The sequence below is a fragment of the Apostichopus japonicus genome, chromosome 19 (genome assembly GCF_037975245.1).
Source record: "Apostichopus japonicus isolate 1M-3 chromosome 19, ASM3797524v1, whole genome shotgun sequence".
Classification (NCBI taxonomy): Eukaryota; Metazoa; Echinodermata; class Holothuroidea; order Aspidochirotida; family Stichopodidae; genus Apostichopus; species Apostichopus japonicus.
In genome coordinates, this window is record NC_092579.1 from 15,208,110 (window position 1) to 15,230,057 (window position 21,948).

The 21,948-nt window shown below is 38.1% G+C and overlaps 2 protein-coding genes across 4 annotated transcripts in view; one reads left to right on the forward strand and one right to left on the reverse strand.

Moving 5' to 3' along the window:
• LOC139959802 (uncharacterized) overlaps positions 1–13,341 on the forward strand; it is a 26,225-nt gene extending 12,884 nt beyond the window's left edge. For both annotated transcript variants that reach the window (XM_071957661.1, XM_071957660.1), the window contains exons 3-7: positions 682–715; positions 1,915–2,190; positions 4,138–4,332; positions 6,576–6,728; positions 9,581–13,341. In XM_071957661.1, coding sequence (XP_071813762.1) covers positions 682–715; positions 1,915–2,190; positions 4,138–4,332; positions 6,576–6,728; positions 9,581–9,663 — 741 coding nt within the window. In that variant the 3' untranslated portion in view covers positions 9,664–13,341. The remainder of the gene's footprint in view (positions 1–681; positions 716–1,914; positions 2,191–4,137; positions 4,333–6,575; positions 6,729–9,580) is intronic.
• LOC139959803 (charged multivesicular body protein 6-A-like) lies at positions 13,049–21,890 on the reverse strand. 2 transcript variants are annotated; one of them, XM_071957663.1, is made up of 7 exons: positions 21,674–21,890; positions 20,739–20,825; positions 19,845–19,954; positions 18,738–18,912; positions 18,255–18,320; positions 17,068–17,203; positions 13,049–16,485 (listed from the first exon to the last, which is right to left on the reverse strand). In XM_071957663.1, exons 2-7 carry the CDS (start codon positions 20,799–20,801, stop codon positions 16,439–16,441), a joined length of 597 nt encoding a protein of 198 aa, XP_071813764.1. In that variant the 5' UTR covers positions 20,802–20,825; positions 21,674–21,890; the 3' UTR covers positions 13,049–16,438. The 2 variants fall into 2 exon arrangements, with proteins under 2 accessions (XP_071813764.1, XP_071813763.1); XM_071957662.1 differs by having other exon boundaries at positions 13,049–16,491; positions 21,674–21,887.
• Positions 21,891–21,948: the final 58 nt, after the last annotated feature.

Here is a 21,948-nt window from a genome sequence, read left to right on the forward strand (position 1 = left end):
TGTGAAAGGTCGTTTGAGGTCAACGGAGTTCAAAATCTGAAAGCCCCGTGGAACGTGATAACCTTTAAAGTAAGGATTGGATGAACCTCATACTTGCTACTTCTGACCCATTTGATTTGAGTACAACGTCTCAGAAGCTTATTACCATGCGCCTGACAACTCAATAGGTGCATCGTTGTTAAACTTCATCTAGGTTATAATCGGTCTGAGAAATGTAGGCATGATAGCTGCAAAAGTAAAGCTTTGATGACATTTGAACTTCTTACTTTGATATAGGTATACGTTCAATGTACAAGAATATTGCTGATCGGTATAGCCTATATAGCCTATAGTCAACACATAACAAATTTGTTGCTTGCTTACTGTTAACATTCTCATTAAAAACACGGCAGAGGATTACTAAGCCTACTGGCTTTCTGGTTTTACATGTAATTGCGGCATTTTCTTAAAAGCAAAATGCAAAGAGAAGAAAGACAACGAGTCATGAACTGATGAGAAATGCCATGGGTATACCTTCTATTTTGTGTGCCACCCTGGTACAACTTTTTCGAATACATTGCTTATCAGTTTTTTGATAGGCCGATATTTGCTTTGCTAATATTGTTCTGCAAGAAATGATTCTTTTTTTTCATTCCTTTGTAATTTTACTCCTGTCTTTTTCTCTTTCACTCCTTCACACAGAGATGGACCGTCTTTCAAGGCAACGCAAAAACAGGTAAAGTAGCGTACGTTTACTCAGGAGAGGATGCTCGTTAAGCCTAGTCCCGTGTATATTGGGGTGGGGGGGGGGGTTCTAAGGTCCTCTCCACGGAAAATGTATAAACGACAAAAGGTGAATTATGAGGCATATCTATGCAATAAATTAGATCTTTAATTAGGTTTAAAGGCAAGGTCGAGCTTTTGCATTTTTGTGTACACCACCCCTTCCCCCTCTGATCCGCGTATGTTACTCTTACAAGTTATGCTTCCAAGCATTCATTTTCATACCCAATACTATGGTACAAATCACGTTTACAAGGCATGTATACCCTGTAACTTGTTATTGCCAGGTGTTTTCTGCCCAAGTCAACAGTTTTGCACACAACGTTGCATTATTGACATGCGTTTCCCCAAAAAGCGATGAATCGGATGAAAAGCTATTGTAGGCTAGTTTATTGTACCTTTTTAGTACACACCCTATAAACGACCATGAACCTCAGGTGAAACTGCTTGTATATATATTTATATATATATATATATATATATATATATATATATATATATATATATATATATAGGAGTGTTGGTTCAGAAAATATGTTGGAATTTTCGGTCCTCCTGGGACCTTCGTCGGCAAAACTTGGCAGTGGAATGAAAAGTACAAAATGTAACACAATGAAAGAATGACGCTATATAGATAAGTGTATGTGGCATTGATTGATATAGAACCAAATAAACCATGACTATACAGCAAGCGGATTAAGGAGCAAAGAATGGGAAGAACTAATTACATGTTTTGTAGAACTGGTAGTGGTTAAGGGGTCCCAAGTGTTTGTTGAGGCCGGTGATACAAAAGATCCAATCCCTTTCTTTTCGTTTGCGTTCAGTTACAGATTTAAAGTTCGAGGCAATTAACATACATGTTAGGTTTTTTGAGAGAATGTCTATGAAGGTTCAAATGTTCGGAAAACGGGGAATCCTGCAAAAGTATCACGAATATACTTTTTGTGATTTATTGAAACGTAAGCGGAACCGAGAACCTGTTTCACCTACATAATTGCCCTCTTTGCAAAGTACATGCACAGTAGAATATGTAAATAACGTTAGTATCACAAGAGAGGGAAGGGTCTTAGACCATAGTCAACATTGGGAAGTTTGGCCTGACCGTGATTCGAACCCGTATATTGTATATTTGAGGACCTTCTTTTCTGGCAGGTTTGTTCCAGCTGAAAATATTCAAAAGCGAAAAGGAGAAGAGCTTGAAGGGCGCCTATACAATCAATAAAGATAACTTTCTTGGGATGGAGAGAGGAGAGATACGGGCTTCGAGGAACAAGAGGAAGGATATCAGTACTGTCTATCTTGGTGTCATCTTGAAGGGGGGCAAGACAATATGTCTGCAGGAGACCACTGATAGCCACATAGAGGGAGTACCGACAGCTGTTGAACTAGACAAATGGAGGCACGCTCTCCTCCATGAGTTTTTCTGTGGTAAGATACATGACACACGGCATACGTCGATATTTGCCACGGTCTTTATTAGTCTTCTTGTAAATAGCTGTCAAGATTAGATCATACCTTGGGAATTTCGTATTTTGTTAGGATGAAAATGAGAATTAAACTTTGATTTATCAAATATTTCTCAGGGATACATACTTGCATGGCTAGGGGTCACGGAGCCGTAGCCGTAGCCCCCAGTCTCGCTTTTCGTCAGACCTGCAAAGTTTTAATGATGTTGACTATTTTTGTCCCGGGCCCCATTTGTCCTTATATTATCATATTTTGGAAAATACATTATTCTCTATCTCGTATTTCACTGGACCCCGTTACTGACCGCTCGTCCCAGGCTCTAGCCCCCCTGACCCCTCTCGTCAAGCCCGGGTATTGTCCTAGACCAAATAATGGACACCCTGAAGGTTTACACAGTGACAGATCCAGTGAGAGGGCCCAAAGGAGCTCCAGTCCCTCCCGAAATTATTTGGCAGTTAACCATATAGCTACAAAAATTTGCTAGAAACAAGCATGGAAAATGTATGAACTGTTCGCGCTTACATATATGTATTCTTTATTTACCGTGTTTTTTCTTCTTATGTGCGCTATTTACGGCATCTAAGGGTACTTGTGTCCTGGGCCCGGTCCGTAAGTTCCACTTGGATCCGCCGTTGAATGTAGGCTACTCATGTGTTTACCGAAAAGCTTTATAATGGAAAATGGCGACATACTTGCCTATGTACACATTAACATGCAGTTCCTGAGTCTGGCTGTGTTTGTATGTTCTTAAGTTTTATAAAGTTCCACACCACGAATTATGCGAGTCTATATACATATCACTCCAGATACTGAACACATAAACTGTAGCATATATATCCATTAACGTCCGATAACGGATTGAATTACAGCACGATACAAGAGTCTAGACAATAAATCATTGTAATTTGATCCGGCGAAGGTATAGTCAGGCAGTTGCAATGGATTGATGAGGGAGAATCGCTATAATTGCCAGCTACTTAAACGGAGAACTCATCAAAGCAACCGGATGACCTGTTTTGTTTTTGTCTACGGTTGAATGAGATATTAATCAGATCGTTTCTTTATAGGAGATAAGAACCAAGCAGAAATCTTTGGCTTACATGATTGAGATCTTTGTAATGAACAACTTCCGCAAACAGCTAAGAAAAAAATCTTGCTCTGCGCAGGAGATATTTCCTTGTTTGTGGAGGAACATGAAACCTGTAATAATACCATCCAAATGGAAAATATTGTTCTTAACTGTTTGAGAAAGTTGTTTTTTTACATGGACCCATGACGACGGTTATAACTTATTTGCCTCCTTTACGATGTGTACGTCCCAAATGTTTAAGTATAGGCTTGCCTGAGTTATAACCATTAAAACAAGGGCGTAGGAACCGGGGGGGCTGGGGGGGGGCGCCAGCCCCCCAGTGAAAAATGTGGAGGGGCGGAAGTATCATTCCGCCCCCCCGGTTCGCAAGTCAGAAAACCCCTTTTTTATTTCCAAATGAGAAAAAAATCTCATTTGGAGCACCAAATTGCATCTAAGGCTAGGTGAAAATACAAAATTAAGTTTACAAAATGGAGTGGGTGTTGAAGTGTGCTATATTGCACCAAATTGCATCTGAGGCCACATGGAAATGCAAAAAAAATCCAAAGGGGAGGGGGACACCCCCTCCCCGTAGACCCCTCCCCCAGGCCGGCCATCAGTCTTCAGCCCCCCCACTCAAAAGTACCTTCCTACGCCACTGCATTAAAAGGACTACTAGATGCTAATAAATGTCAAAAAAGAAAAGATTTCGGATGCCTGTAGAGTTTCTACAGCTATTCCGGTTTTCAGCATCTCCCCTTTCAAAATATGCTTAATGTTTGGAATGCTCCGTGTTTTTGCAAACATGATCTCTTAAAAAAAAATTTTTCAACTCACAGAGAGCTGGATTGTCTATCCGAAGAAAGGACTACAGTCTCAGGAGTTTCAAATGACCCTCCACGCCACCTCTTACTACCTCTCCTTGGTCACCCTTAGTCCTCCTCGAAGCCATAAAGTTTGGAGTATGGAAGATATAACTCAATGCGAATCACAGGGGGATTTGTTCCTGTTCAATATCAGTGGCAAAGAAACAGGTAAACACTGTGATGAATTGTGTTCAAGAGAAGACAAGAAAATATGTATATGTGAGTGACTGAAATCGAGTGGCATATCATGATGATCACTTTTCACGCGTGACTATGTTCTATTTAATTTAAAAATCATTCCCAGAGCATTGGACCCAAGTTTGTGGCTTTCCACAATAACATCTGTTCACTTAAAAACATTTCAGGAAATTGTCGTTGTAGCCTTGTTTCCGTATATTCCGAGTATTATATATATATATATATATATATATATATATATATATATATATATATATATATATATATATATATATATATATATATATATATATATAAGAGTTGAGATATTTGGTGAATTGTTCAGTGACGTAAGCAACCGAATGTGGTCATGTCGGGTCTTTTTCGGGGGTCAAGACTTTGTAACACCTCTACTGCATATATATGTAAAGGAAACGTGGCGTCCTCGAAATAAAAAAATAAACATTTCAATTTTATTGACCCCTTCCCCGACCCTACCCTGGCTGATTCTAAAGAACTGAAATTGCGCCACATACGTTAGGCTATCTTCGGTGAAGTCGTCAAGCGTCTGGCGCACCTAATTTTAAACCTAACTGCAGTTTTTCTTCAACCCGCATTCCTTTTTTATTAATATTAATTGAGTAGTTAATATTTATGCATTTGTGACAAAAACACCCAACTGGCCCCTCTCCCGTTCTAAATGAAACAGTATCAAACCCCTTCAAAACGGATGCCAAGATCATGCCTTTCTTGATGGGAAATGTTAAGTTATGTCCATTAATTTGCTTGACATTGTACGGAATCCATACAGATATACATATTTAATGCATGTCTGTAGTTGAGCAGGTTCTTTCGGAATATTAATTACATACTGTGGTTTCCAATGCAAAGTCCATTCGATCTCAAGACTGAGATTGTCAATGAAGTTTTGATTAGTTTCCTGTGTTGAGATGCATACTGATGATAATATGACATTGTTGGTATCATTGTTAAAGTAAAGATCTTCGGGTATATAGTAATCGCTCCATCATGCATGTTTATTCAACCTCTTCCATCCGGCAACGCACATCAATAATATATAGGTTCTGGTTTGAAAAGGAAGGCTATACACGTCGTAAAAGATGTCAAACAATGGCGTTTTATTTACAGCATGTTATATTCCAGTGGCATAGGAACGTACTTTTGAGTGGGGGGGGGCTGAAGACTGATGGCCGGCCTGGGGGAGGGGTCTAAGGGGAGGGGGTGTCCCCCTCCCCTTTGGAATTTTGTGGCATTTCCAGTATCATTCCGCCCCCCCGCTCCGCAAGTCAAAAAACCCCTTTTTCATTTCCAAATGAGAAAAAAATCTCATTTGGAGCACCAAATTGCATCTAAGGCCAGGTGAAAATGCAAAATTATTTACAAAATGGAGTGGGATGTTGAAGTGTGCTATATTGCACCAAATTGCATCTGAGGCCACCTGGAAATGCAAAAAAATTCCAAAGGGGAGGGGGACACCCCCTCCCCTTAGACCCCTCCCCCAGGCGGGCCATCAATCTTCAGCCCCCCACTCAAAAGTACCTTCCTACGCCACTGATCAATCTATTAGTTAATTGAATGAATCAAAGAATCAAAGAACTAAATAAATGGTTGATTGCATAAATGAATGAATTTTGAATGAATGAAAGCGCAACCGAATGTATGACCATGTAGGTTACACGTTATTTTTCTGTCTAATAATTCTTTTCCGCAATCATACAGCCTTTTCGACCACTCCCCTTCCTCGAAGATTACGCCATTTTGCATATACGATTATAGTTACAGGTTCTCATATGTACTCACCTGCACAGACTATATTATATACTCGCGAAGCATCGGTATGTAGGAGAGTATAGCTAGGCTTGTAGGTGAAAGAGGTCAGTTGCTTAGCAACGTGTTAAATTCACATTGCCGCTTGCAGACGGTATAGTTTTTAACGGTATAGTTTATGTTAGGAAGTTAGTGTCATAGTGAAGACATAAGAAAAAAAATGATGATGATGATGATGATGATGATGATGATGATGACGACGACGACGACGACGACGACGACGACGACGACGATGATGAATGACGACGACGATGACTATGAAGACGATCAGACGATAGCCATAACGCTACCGATGACAATGTTGATGATGAGGACAATGACGTTGCTCAAATAATGATCTTAGCATATTCATTCAACTTGTGTCATTACTGTTTTTGTTAATCAAGGTGGTTACTTTGAATTGAGGGCTGATTCAGTTCAAGAAGCCAGACACATTAACCAAACAGTCAAACGGATGGTCTCGTCCAGAAAGCAGGAACGTAAAAGGAATGTCCCAACGCTGGAGATTCCTCCTGCCCTTCCAAGAAGAGATACAGGAAGTAAGAAATCATTTAAAGAAAACAGGGATGGTGAACACAGTGTCATCTTTATTGTTATTTTGTCGAACAACGTTTAAAGTTCTTTTAAGCTACAGTTAAAGTGTGCAATATAAGTTTATTACCTCTTGTTTCGTTATGTCAATGGATTTTTAACAAGTCATATGGTGTCACTCAAAGGGGGGAGAGGTGTCACCAAAGGCAAGGGAGTGGAGCTTGTGTATACATATGAGTTATTATACAAATAATGAATGGTTTCCATTCGTGCAATAGTGCAAATATTTCATGAGTTGAAAGATGTAATTTGTTCCATTCAACGAGGCGCAGCCGAGTTGAATGGAACAAATTACATCTTTCAACTCATGAAATATTTGCACTATTGCACGAATGGAAACCATTCATTATTTGTTTTATACAACATATCAGGTGCGTATCCAGGGGGGGCGTTGGGGGCGCGCGCCCCCCGGGTAAGAAAAAAAGGAGAGAAAAAAAAGAGAAGAAAAAAGGAAAAAAGAGGGGAAAAAGAGGAGGAGGAGAGGAAGGAAGGGAAAAGAAAAAGAAGAAAGAGAGAAGAAGGAGAAAAGGAGGGAGTAAAAGAAAAACGCGAAGACACCGGGAAGAGAAAGAGGAACAGTGACATCATTACAGCGCTGAAGGGTAGCCAGTGACGGATCAATGATTTCGTAAAAGTGTGCCTCACCCTACCCCTTACACCGACAACTCCATTTTTTTGACGTTTCCAGTTTCCTCTCTCACTAATGATCTATATATATACTATATATGGTCTATCATAACGCGTGTGTAGAATTGTGCTATGAAACCAACTGTGGCTGGTCTCGAACTCGACCGTGTCGTCGGGGAACATGACGCATTTTGAGATGGGGGCGACCGCCCCCTCCCCCCATTCAGCATTTTTTTAAATGATATCGCTAAGTAATTTCAAAATAGAAAGTGCTTAGATGCAACTTACAAGGCCTGGGAAGTGTCATTCCCAGCGATCTGGGAGACATTTTCGGCCAAAATTTGCTTGTACGCTTCGCGCCAACCTATGGTGGCGCTACGCTTAGATAATTTGCCTACAGGCTTCGCCCCTCCCTTGGCAAATTCCTCGCTACGCGCCTGTTCGAATTTGTAACGCAAACAGCAGATATCACATCATATCAGTGAGCATGAAAATGGCGTTCCAGGATGAAAATCCTCAAAACTGTCCGGCTTGCCTGAAAAAATAACCGAAAATTTTCGCGCGCGAAGCGCGCATTCAACGTGTCAATGTCAATATCATATAAAGCAAGCATCGGTTATTACATCGCATGCCATCATGTACCGTACGGTCCGTTCAAATTGCGCAGTATACCGCGGGATGCTAATGTAAACAACGACATGTCTCATGTAGATGTATAAAAAGCATGGAGGTCCAATTATGTCAAAACTCTCTTTTACATTAGTAATGGCGAATTAGGGGCTGCACCCCCGCCGCGCAGTGGCGGAGCGTCCATACGGTCAGGGGGGGCGGATGCCCCCCCCCCTGACGGACTCAAATGGACTGCTGGCGCCTTTTTCAGCTCTTTACCACTTTTTACTTATTAGCGATTATTGACTTTTTTATTGCGCTCTCATCTACTTATTGACATTTCTCACATTTTGTTGGTGTAATTTGGCGATGACACCCTATTCTTCGTTTATCTGCAAATTAGCCAGGCCCTGAAAGGGTCATTTCCGGCGATCTAGGGAGTATCTTTACTCAAAAATTGTCTGTGCGCTACGCGCCAACCAGTGGTGGCGCTCCGCTTAGATAGTGTCGAAAGCGCCCCTACAGACCATTCTCGCCCCTCCTGACCAATACCCCTAGCTCCGCCACTGCCGCCGCGCCTCCTACGCCTATGTGTGTAGTGTTCGCTTTCGGAAATATCTGCTATTTTTTCATTTCCTTCAACCAAGTTTTATAATAGCCGTTATAACAGGTTTAATATTTCTACACCAATAAATTAACTGTGTCTGAATTTTCGAAAATTTATGACCAACATTCTGCATCACACTTCCCTCTACTCGTGCAATTTTGACCGGTCTGTTAGGGGTTCAAGGAAGTTTTTCTATATTGGTTGTCCCTAGATGAAATTTTGTACAACATTATGGGTATGTTTTCAAGTGAGTTTATTCACGAGAAATGTGAATTTTCAAATTCTGAACAAATTTGGGGCTTAAAACCTTGAAAAGTGGGGCTGACGGGTATTGTGGGCCGCGACGTAGAATCACCTACAAAAGCAAAGACCCACAGGAGATGCGATCAGGTCGAACATGACGTGTGCCGGGTTGACAATCTTCAAAAAGGTTATGGATGGAAAAAAAGCTATTAGGAAATACTTGGTTCTCAGGCAAAAAGTTTACATCTGGTTGGTCATTTCAAGCCCGAGAAGTGCCGTTTCCGGTGATCTGGGGGGTATCAAAACCAGAAATTTTCTTGTACGCTGCGCGCCAACCGATGGTGGCGCTCCGCTTAGATAGTAATTCGCGCCCCCCGGGTTAGAAAATCCTGGATACGCGCCTGCATATTATATTAAGATGGGTAAAATGCACTCATGCAACAGATTGTTTTGAACAGACAGGTTTCTCTGCTCTCTTACCATTGAAAAAAAGTGCTACCAAAAAAGTATAACCCATGGTTCTATTTCATAGAGTGGAATAGAACGGATTTTGCATGCAATCAACGAGCAATTGACCAATCAAATGACCAGAATACAATAAGGTGTTGTATAAAAATATATAGTTTGCTAAAGTGACTCTTTACACTAATCGCAAACAGAGATATGGATTTCTGTCAAAGTTCTACATGTTTGTTACATATTTTTCGCCAACAGAAGACCGATACACTCCATCACCAAGAGCGGAACGAAAGCAAATATTCGGGAGTCCGACGGTGGACGATGATTCAGCAAGTTGATGGATTAAAACGCACTGATAAAGATGCAAACCGTGGTATATCGTGACATTCTAATTCATTATACGCTTATAATATTACAGGTGTTTGGAAATTCAGGATATTTGTGTGGTGTGTGTGTATGTGTGTGTATTTGACATTTGTGTGTATGGGCCCAAACAGAAGAAAACATTCAAAATAATTTCAACTCAATTCAAATGGCCCTTTCATTGTGTCTTCGAGTATTATAGGTGGAAACCTTTCGGGAAGTCTTGGACCATTTTACTTAACATATATTGTCATCACTTAATTTTTTTTTTTAATTCATTTTTTTTATTGCATACCAGGTATCAATTTAAGTCAATTGCAGACTAACGTATCATTCTCCTTCACAGTGAACGAACGGAAATTGATTTCCAAACAACACACACATGGCTGCGGTGCAAAGTGATTAAAACGGCATGGCTGTTTTCCTCGTAAAATACTGAAAATATGAAATCTTGAAAAGTCGTCAGAAATACAAAATTATCAGTCGAATGATTAATAGTTAGGTTAGTCTATACTTAAATGTGAATATTGAGAGGATTTGGCCGATTATTCGTGGGCGCCATCTCAAATCACAAAGTGCTTTATACCGTCGATGGAGATGATGATCATGCATATATATATATATATATATATATATATATATATATATATATATATATATATATATATATATATATATATATATATATATATATGCCTAACTTTAAATCGCGTTTGTGTATGAGTCAGTATAGTGTTGCTTCGTCCTTCGTAAGTAACTTGGGGGAGACTATACCTTTTCGATCTTAAGCACATATGTTGCGTAAAAGACAACGGTGATGACGAGCTCTTTGATTTTGTTTTGTGGTTTATTTCTGTCCTTCAGATATATGATTTCATCGATGGCTTGATCAGATTCCGCCAGAATGAGATCAATTTGTACTACGACACATGTAATGAGTGGGGGGAATATTTAAGCGGGGAAAATCCCCTCACATCGTGCATGAGGAAAGGGTTACTGTAAATTTCCGGTAAATGAGCGAAATAACTAATGACATTGCCTCAGGAAACAAAAATTAATTTTTCTTTTCTTTCACTGTAAACAAATTTGGCCAATTTCTTTTTTGTTGTTGTGTAGATGAAACTTCCCTTCGACAAAGCGGTTACAATTTTGACTCATCAAGCACATATACTGCAGTGTCTCACAGTGCTGCTATGTGTATAACACAGTTTAGACAGTATGCGAAATTACTAACTATATGTAACGTGACGTATTAAAACAAATCCAACTGACCAAGGATAAATAATTTTCAATCTTCTCGCGATTTCAGAAAGTCCTTCGTTGGGCTTTGGATGGGTGTGATCTGGGCATTATGATCAGTCTGTTAAACTGTCACGTGATTTCTTTTATCTATGTTATATGGGTTTTAACCTCTTTTTTGTTTTTACTATAAAAGGCTGAGCTGAGTCACGAGATACACTGTCCTAATGTTCCATCCGCTGAGAGCAAATATTTTTGTAAATATAAGGAAATTCATTTAAGTTTTTTTTCTTCTTTCGTTTTCCTTTCTTTGATAATACATCTACGTTTATATTTGTGTGAAATAATTCAGTCATTCATAAGATATTTTGTCAGCTTACTTATCAATAATGAAAGCCAATTTTATTGTCAAAATTAAAAGTGAGCTTATTGTACTGCCACGTCCGAATTCTGGAAATTTTCGCTCCGAGTGTGTGTGAAGATTGTATATGGAGTGAACTAGAAAAGTATTCAAGAGTACAGACCAGTCGTACAACCAAATTAGGATCAAATGTTGCTGAATTTATTTTTCGCTTTTTGTTTGTGTTTTGTTTGTTTTGCATCATTCAGGCAACTTGTTTGTGGTTGGTCAACAAGTTTACCTAAGCTATACTCGGTATTACCTAAAGAAGACACAAAGCCTACCATCATTAGTATTCTATGTGATAGGGATAACTGTCATAAATAACCTCCCCCTCCCCTCCTCCCTCCCTCCCCACCTCCACAGACAGGAGACACAAACCCTACCATCATTATTATTGTGTGACAAAGATAACTGTCATGAGCCCTCCCTCCCCCTCCGCTCCCCTCCTCCCTCCTTCCCTCCCTCGATCCCCATCTCCACAGACAGGAGACACAAACCCTACCATCAGTTTCTTTCTATGTGATAGAGAGAACTGTCATGGATTACCGTTCTAAAATAGTTCAGTAAATCTTATTAAGTTTGAGAGATATAACAGATTTAATGTTCCTTCACAAAGAAGGAAGAGGACAAGTCTTAACATGACCTCATCGAGTCACATGTGAATTCACTTTTTTATGTTTTCATTTATTTTTAACATTCACCTTTGTTTCTGTATCATGGAGATGGGTTTGCAAATGTTGAATATAAAATATTGAAGCTGTTTGCACGACCTAATGATGGCATGGGTTAAGTGTCATAAAACTCATAACAAAATATGAAAAGAAGAGAGAAAGTAAAAAGATTTAGATCCTAGTGGCCCTGTGAAATGATTTAGATCCTAGTGGCCCTGTAAAATGATTTAGATCCTAGTGGCCCTGTAAAGGATTTATATTCTAGTGGCACTGTGTAATGATTTAGATACTAGTGGCCCTGTAAAATAATTTAGATCCTAGTGGCACTGTAAAGGATTTATATTCTAGTGGCACTGTGTAATGATTTAGATACTAGTGGCACTGTAAAAGGATTTAGGTCCTAGTGGCACTGTAAAAGGATTAAGATCCTATTGGGACTGAAAAAGGATTTAGATCCTCGTGGCCCTGTGAAAGGATGTAGATCCTAGTGGCCCCGATCCTATTGGGACTGAAAGAGGATTTAGATCCTAGTGGCCCCGTGAAAGGATTTTTATCCTAGTGGCACTGTAAAGGATTAAGATCCTAGTGGCACTGTAAAATGATTTAGATCCTAGTGGCAATTTTAAAAGGATTTATATCCTAGTGGCACTGTTACATCACAATTCATGACTTTTAAAATAGCATATATTCCAGAAGGACCAAAATTTCCTTACCTGTTTGGTCGAGTTGTTCTTTAGAAAATGTAACGTAAATTTGACATATACTGATTTTTTAATTTATTAATTTAGTTTTTAATTATTTGGGGATTCTTGTTTCACGCAACTGCATGGAACAACCAAATTTTCTGGTGAACGCAACATCGCGCATATCAACACTGGAAGGAAAAACGGAAATAGTTACTTGATGAAAATAATAGGAAAATCTGTTTGGGAGGATAGCAAAATTTGAACGAATTGCAATCGTATTTTCAACTATAGGCAATAATCGGTGGTAAAGAAAACCAATCAATTAGTGTCAGTGTGTCAACAATCCAATCGTCCTTGTGCGTTTTTTTTTTGTATTTAAGATTTTAATTTTAAAAGATGACTTGTTCATGTTTCCTACGGAATTACGCACAAATCAGTGCGTAAAGCAAATCATTGCGTAACGCAAACGTTAACGGCACATTCCATTTTGTCAAAACTGAGATTTACTTGATAAGATTTCAAACAGTAGCAGGCCTAACAGTGTTCGGTAGAATCAATTTGATAGACATTATTTGCGATTGTATCATCGGTTTTATATATTAACTGCCTTTGTAAAATAAATAAAAGATGTGTAAGCTATAGAAGAATATCGCATTAAGGTTTTGACATTGTTGTTTCGTTTTGTTTCACTTTCCGTAGGCCTGACGGTCATTTACTTTGCCCCGAAGGTTAAGCGACGTGGTATGAAGAAAAAATAAATAGTATACAACAAAAGAAAGAACAACATATCCCAATGGATCTAGAAAGGGTCTCAGCTCTTAAGAGGAAACCAGATATTCCGAGGGTGGGGCGGGGGAAGGGGGGGGGGGCATGTGAGAGGCATAATTACGTAAGACACTTCAATTCATTACTTAAGAAACCCTTTGCGGGGCGTCGAGAGGCAGGTTTGGACCAGGGTAAAAATTAAGTAGGTAGGTCCCTTTTTTAGTTTTCATTAATTCATGGTACTTTCATGTATCAAGATTATGAAAACAGGACGTATCAAGATTTCTTCTGCAGTGGCAAGAAGTTCGTACCTGATTCGTCTCTACATTACCACGGATCCCCCCCCCTCCCCATATTACCGGGGTGTTCAACACGTTCTCGTCAGGCCTAACCATCAGGTTTGAGAGTAAAGATAATGATACAAATAACATTCTTGCCTTTCTGGCATATTTTGGGACATTAGAAATGACATCATAAGCACATGTCTTCTTTACAGAGATTGGTGTCCACATAGTTCTCCTTGTGTTCACTTGAAACCAATGCTAAAATGCGGGATAGTGACAGACTACTCGTTTTGTAATTTTAGATTGCTGATGTGATGGGTTCCTTTCTTTGGCTATACCCATTCCTGGCGACCCCCCTCCCACCCTTACTAATAGCAATATTTCTCTGCTAGGAACAGGTTTAACATGACTTACTTATCTGGAGTTTGCTATAACGAACATAGATAGCTTTGACTAGGCAATTTCAAGTCTAGACCCTCTTCGAATACCCGTTTACACGGGTCCGAATCTTTTCACACATGGATATGACTTCGGTGGCCCTCCAAAGTTTATTAACACTTTCTTGACCACATTCACAACATTTATAATGTCACAGTGCAGTGAAGAAATATAAACAATCATTTTATTGCCCAATCCTACCCACAATTCTCTTTTTTCTATCCTCACTTTTGTCTCTACATAGGTTTATTGGAGGACACAGCAATAGCATGTAAAACCACACCTTCCCTCTTGAAGTACTATGGACACCAAGCCCATTTGCCCCATATTTAGTATATTTGTTTTGTGTGATAATCTCATTCCAAATCTGTTGAAATTTTTCCAAAAGCTCTTTTCGTTTCCAATATATATATATATATATATATATACATATTTGAAGTCTTGATAAAATCTGGGAAACTAATTAAATATGTGCACACTATGATGTGGAGTGTGGCACTAATCAAAATATCTTATTATTGGGCCTTGATTAGTAACCCCCTAATTACAAGCCCACATATATCATTTACATAATGTGATGTTCCTTTTGTCAAAGAAGACAATAACAAATATGTAAAAAAATTTGCCTTCGGCCACAATTGCGTGTTCAATGTCCTTCAAATGAAAGTTATAAATACAAATGAATAACATAACAGAAAATTAGGCATAATATAAAACTAGAATGAAGAAAAGACCTGTAAAATGGTTCATCTTTGAGGGATTTTGATAGGAGTTTGTGCTACTTTCATGACTTCTAATGCCTATTAGAGTGATTAGGACAATGTTCTTCTTAGGTGTCCATAGACTTTTTAAGAACAGTAAAATACAACAATGACATTAAGACAAACAGAGAAACAGTGAATGATTTTGTTTTACTTTGTATAATGTAAAAACATAATCTCTTGAAAATATACATTGAACGGCACTGAAAATAATGAAATGCACACTGAACCATTAAATGCACAAAGAATCCCTCCCACCCCTCCCTTCCCCTGCCACTGTCGGTAATTAGACACTAGTGTACAGTCAATACATGCAGCTACGGTCAATACCCACAACACAGTGTACATAGCAGTGATGGACATCTCAGGTCCAGATAAAGTTAACAAGGTATCACGTTTCATTACTGTCTGCATTTTGTAGCAACAAGAACAAAACTTCACTTGCAAGCAACGGAAAGTTTCCTTTTTTCAGAGGTTTGGGGTGAGTCTTCAGTGCCTTTAAGTCAAGAATTCTTGCTTTTGAAAACCAAATTTCCTCATATTAATCTGTAAAAAGTTATATCTAAAGCTTGAAATTATAGACGTCTTGCAATATCCCTCAATGCAATAATAGGTTAACATATTATCTAAATTAAAATCATAAAGAAAACTCATAAATACCACTATTACCAATAATTGTAACCTAAAACAAAGTTTCTGCATCTTGTTTAATCTCCTACTGTTAATTGCAAACTGCATTTTTCGATTTGCAAAAGAGAATGCTTTTTTGGGGCTTTCTAATCACTGAGAGATGTCATGTGACAATATCTGCTGTTACATTCTCCAGCTACAAAGAGGCGGGGAAAATTAGTAAGTGTTGTTACATGACATTAATCGAAGAGAACCAATCATGTCACAGCACTATCTTTTGTTTTCATTACCTTACAAAGTTTCCTTTCTAATGAACAGTGTTCAATTTGCCTCCAGACCTCACACCACCTTGTAGCCCGCACATGTTGCCTAAGAATGTACACTCTGCGTTAGGTTACACACAGTACCTGTTAAAATATGCAGCGGTATCAAGGGTGATGACAATCGCTGCTAACACCAGCGCCATTCTAACTTGCTAATTGTCTCCACTGGCATTTCTACTGTCACTACTTACACTTCAAACATTCTTAACGATATCTTCCTATTTCTTTCTATTCCATGATAATTATTTCCCCCCCCCCCCCAAACATGCAGTTACTGCTGTTAACATCACATGCTTCACCTGCACGGATCATTCATACCAAGACACACACACCTCTTTAGCATACTCAAGACCCATTGGCATTTCAACATACTTTATTGTTTTTTTTCCTTTGAATATGAACACCAAATAAACACTAGGTGGACATTCCATTACTGACTCGCCCTTCTTTGCCTTTTTTGTCTTTGCGAATGAAGGCGAATGCATGGAGCATTCTTCTGAGTAGCATTCTTCTGCCCTGTGGTATACTGCTGTTTCCAAGTCAGTGATTTTTATGTAGCTGCCACACGAGTCCTTTCTGTTTTTGTTTTCTCTCTCTCTGGTTCTGGTGTGAAATGGAAAAAAATATGAATATTATAGGAGTGATGCATAAAGGATAAAGTTATTCACGTAATTTGCTAATTTCTAATTCACATTTCTCTGTTAAAATTCAAGACAAAATCCAACGATATTATTTTAACATTCCTTCATACTCTTATAAAACTTGAATCATGAAAAAAAAATATTATACTGAAAGCAAATGAAAAGAACTAAATATAGAAAAATGTGTCAGAAACTATAAAGAAAAACATTCTGATCATAGGCATGGGTCACCAGAATCTCTTTGACCCTGAAATTGGGCATGGGATGTCCTTTCTGCCCCTTCTACCCACCCTCATTTTCTTCCCACCGCTACCACAATGACAATTTCATTCCCTATTGCTCGTGATGGTCACAAATCAAAAGGAATTAATGATTAACTGCCTGAATCAAAAAGCCTAAAAACACTTTTTCATCTATTGAAACATTGTAACCCTAGCCAATATGGCAGTTTCAAACTGAAGAACCGTATCCCTACATAAAGAATAAATAATAACATAAACAATGGTTGCCAAAGATTCCTGTCGCCATGGATACTTACCCAGTTCCGGTAAATCGTTGGACGGAGCATCTGGTAATTTGATATCCTCTGTCTCGCCAAACATCATCTCGTATTCCTCTAATACCGCATCCTCATCTTGATCTGTCAATCCTCCTGATAAGAGCTCATCAATTTCCTGAATATTAAAAGATGGATTAACATGATCAGTCTTGATCTATTTTCTGCAAAGCATAGTCCAACAAGAACAAAATAGTTAGGTTCTGGATATTGTTTAAAATCTATGCTGTTTTACTTTCTTAAGAATTCATCTGAAAAGTTCAGCTTCCTTTTTAAATAATTTTCAAAACTGTTTTCCTGGAAAAATTTAGTCACAATCCAAACTTATTACCAGACTTCGAATGAGATTTGTATTCAAAATAAATTAAATTAAGCGTCAAGTATCGGAAGAATTATGCTATGGAATGAGACATTAAATTTCAGAGGAATGCAAAAATCACTGACCAGTTTTGCACTCTCTGAGATACTTAAATTGCTTTATTAAAGACGACATTAAAAATAGGAGCAAACATTACAAAAAGAACCAAGTTTAAAAGTGTGATTTATATTTCCTATAGATATGTAACAAAGGTAATGTCTGCTAATTAGGAGTAGAATGAGTACAGTATGCTAATCCAGCCGTACCATTCCACGCTTCGCAAGAGATCTGACTTTCATGATTTGCTAAAAGTCATCAGTGTTGCCTCCTAAAATATGCTATAAAGTCAAATAATGGTCTCTCATTTTCAAACTTCAGCAAGAACTTCACTGTCAACATCAAATCATTTTCCTGGTCTGAGTCCACATTGTGTCTAATTTAACTCTCCTCAATGTCTAAGAAGGAGTTTAAACTAAATTTTAAAGAAATGGAAAACCTGCTGGGAACTTGTATTGCTCTTTTCCTAGGATTATAAAGCTGAGAACAACATGAAAAGCACTTTTGAAAAGCTTTTGGCAATTTTTGTAGCATGCTTAAAGTAGTGGTTTTTAACTCATAACCTTTAAACTTCTCCTATGATACCCTAATGTTACAGCCTAACAAGATTCATTCTTTTCATTCATTTTCATGGATATAGAAATTTGTTAATAAATGCAAGGAGTTGCTTTAACCTCGCAATGTGATGAATGAAATGTACAGCACATAAACTGTGACAGAACCATAAAGATAAAAAAAAAATTAAAAAACTTACTCTTTGAGTTTCAATACCCTGCTGGGTCTCTTCCATGATATTCTCTACATCCTCAATCGATAATATCTAAAGAGAATTACAAACGGAAGAGAAAGTGGCAGAATGATAAACTCCAAAATAATAATGTTGAATGAGTTGGTGCCAGATATCATTCCAGTTTCTCCCCCCTCTCTGTTCTGACCAGTCCAACTTGAAATAACAGAATATGAATGTTTTTTGTTTTTTTTGGAATTGTAATAAATTTAAATAAACAACAGTTACATTTCTACAGGGCCAAATCCATGGCACTGACCAAACAACATATGAGCTAAGAAGAGCTGTCATTCACAAATCAATACTGCGGGGGTGGTTTCACTGTTAAACGACACAACGGTAGCAGCCCGTTGTAGGATGGAGGTGTGTAATTGGGGGTGGTTGGGGGATGGGTATGGGTCGACAGGGTCGTGAAGAAACAAAGGAACACTTGTGCCAATAATTCCTCACCTCATGCATCTTCTTGAGACTCTCATTACCAGTCTTGAGTCCCTCGACAACCTTGGCCTGAATCTGTGAAAATTCTAACTCAGAGACCATCTTCTCTAGGTTCTCCAGTTGTCCGTCTGTTCTCTGTAACAATTGTTCCTGGAATCGTTTCTTCTTCAACAGCAGCAGAGCCCGACTAAGGGAAAGACAAAAGAGAGGATTAACGGATTCCTTCTTTGGGTTACTTTGTAATTGATGAATCTCATTTTCTTACCTTTAATCGGTCAAGAAGCCTACTGTATCTGAATGGTATTCAGCAATGTGCTTGAATTCAGGTTCCGAGTACTTACCGTAGTTATACTCATAACCGAGTGCAATTTTCTTAATTCAAATGCCTGGTTGTGTATAAATTAGTCTTGTTCAAGACTGTGGTTACCTGTATATTTCAGTATACACTCACAATCTGGAATATTCTACCAGAATATATACCCCTATTTACACCTTGTTTGGCTGGTCGAAGCATGCAAAGTCTATGGAATGAAAATGAAGTGCGCCATCACCTAGTAAGGTGACTGAGTCGGCCATATTATACAGCTTTGGGAAGAACAAACCCGTCTAGACATAGACTATGTTCAAGCTTGGTGCTCATACTAATAAACGATGAGATTCAAGTACTTGTACTCGTACTTTGTAATCACACTTTGTACTCATACTGTACTGGTACTCAGGTTCACACTCCCAGTCTGTTTGATTGCATACCTTTATACTGTAGTTTACAGCATCACCCCACAGAAAAATATAGAAGTGATCATTAATTTTGCCTACCAAACTGGAATTTCACAAATTTCATTTTTAGTGCAGTTTGAGGCATTTTGCACCTTATTTAGCCATCCTACATTGCATAAATTATTAGTCTACTGAAAATGTTAACAGGCTCAAGGTAAAAAGAGTGCACTGACCGTGCACCTCATGAAAATACTTTGCTATTTAGTTAAGTGAAATTCAAGGGCTATCAGAGTATGGTAGTTATAAATATCTTATACAAAATATTTATACAAAAAAAATATTATACAAAATATCTTTGAATTTAGTTTTGGTAGAAAAATGACATAATGGAATATTTCGTACTCTTTCCTGCCATCTTTGATAAGTCGCTTAGCCAATTGACGTTCTTTGTCTAGGTTTGTTTCGATCTTCTGCTGGTATTGTTGTATTTTGTCCCTTTGTTGTTTCAGTTGCTATGGAAGAGGAAAGAATATACACAATAAAATGAAAGAAATATACCACACATTTTAAACTTTGTGATTGGCTTCAATACAGGATTACACCTGAAGAAAACATATGATATGAATGTCTAAAAGGATCTAAAACTGTTATCTTATATATTATCATTAATAAATTAATGCATTAAATTTAGCAAAATAGTTTTCTTATTGGACCAGTTTCATCACAAGAAAAATTATACTAAAAAACCTACTTCACAAACCACTTCATAACTTGTTTGAGTTTTTATTGTGTTAACATTTGTGCAGAGAAAATTCTTTAGTGTTGTCACCAAGTCATATTTCGGCAACCCAAGTCACAAGTCAATTTTTCCAAGTCAAGTCAATCAAGTCACAGGTCAAATATAACAGCAATTTATGAAGACATACTCGAGATGAAATCGTAACAAATATCAACAGCTAAGGTTCAACAAGGCATCTTTGTGAAGTGATGCAGGTCCAGTGAATGCTGTGATGCAGTGAGCTCACGTCACGTCACAAGTCATTTGACTTTATTGCTGGGTCAAGTCAAGTCGCAAGTCATTTAGCTGCAAGTCAAGTCATAAGCACACAAAAACAAAACTTGGGTCTGATTCCAAGTGCAAGTCATTGACTTGAGTCAACAACAATGATATGAATTATACCTATTTTAACAACAGCTGTTGAAGACTATCATAGAACATACAGTTCAAGTGGCAACGCTCAAGTATATAACCAATTGCTCAACATTTTGATGAATGTCTTCAGTCTATAATCTTACCAGAACAGCTTTGTCCTGCTCAGTTACTCTAGACTGCTTTGGTTTACCAAATAAGCCTCCCATTTTGATTGCTCTGTACTATTAATCCTGAGAAAGAATAAAAAGGTAAGTCTGTGTATATGAACAAATTTAAATCTGAGTTACGGTCACTGCACTTACTAAAAATAATTTGACAGTCTTTGATAACCACTACAGAACATTTGAGCTAATAATTCTCTCAGAAAGATGGTTATTACCTTTAGACCAGTCTAATTGTAACTGGGAGACAAAGGTAGCCTTAGACGATGATCTGATTGTCAAGAATGGTACCATATATGTGGTGCAATGACTGGTGGTAAGTAGGCTCATGGTATATCATTGAATGCACAATTAAATTCAGTTACACAACTTACAGCTCAATATTTAATGATGTTAACACACGCACACTTGGAGGAATGACTTTTTTTAAAAAGTGTCACAAAGTCCTACTAGACCTATTATTTAATATCTAGGCCTATCTCACAGGTATTCTAACAGAATTAACCAGAAGTTCAAATACATGGTGTTTTCTTAATAAAAGGAAAACATGTCTTTGTTTTTTATAAAGCTAATTATTTGGGGTTTCCAGTGCTATTTTGGGGCTTTAACCTAGGCCTAGACATATTTTAGTGCCCAAGCTAACTAGACTTGTAGGCCTAAGTTAAGTTAGCCATATCGGCCAAGGCTAGGCCTAACTCAGATACAGTGCTATGAGTAACTTGGCTTCTTCCATTCATTATAATACTACGATACTTAGTAAAGATCTTTCTCTCTCTCTACTGGCCTACATGGAAGTCCATGTACCAGTTGCACGAAATCATAACAAGCCGTTTCCGCCATGTAGCCGCAAAGTAATACACATTATCAATAGATGAAGAGTACTGAGATTACCATGTTAACCTAGCACTCATACTTACGTTCTTCAAATGTCGCACTTTAATGACATGAAACCAGTTTCTCTAAATTAATGTCTTACTATGAAGTAGGAGACTTGTACTCAGTTTGAGCGTATTTTATATATAATGTCTCGTACAGTCGTAGTGATATTTGCTTATCAAAGTGCAGTGGCGAATTCATTATTCGCCTATATCATAGCCTAAAATATAACGTAAACTGTACTACTACCTAATTTTCTATAAGGAAGCATACGCCTATTAAAAGTCCTATTGACTTACACAATAAATCGCAAAAG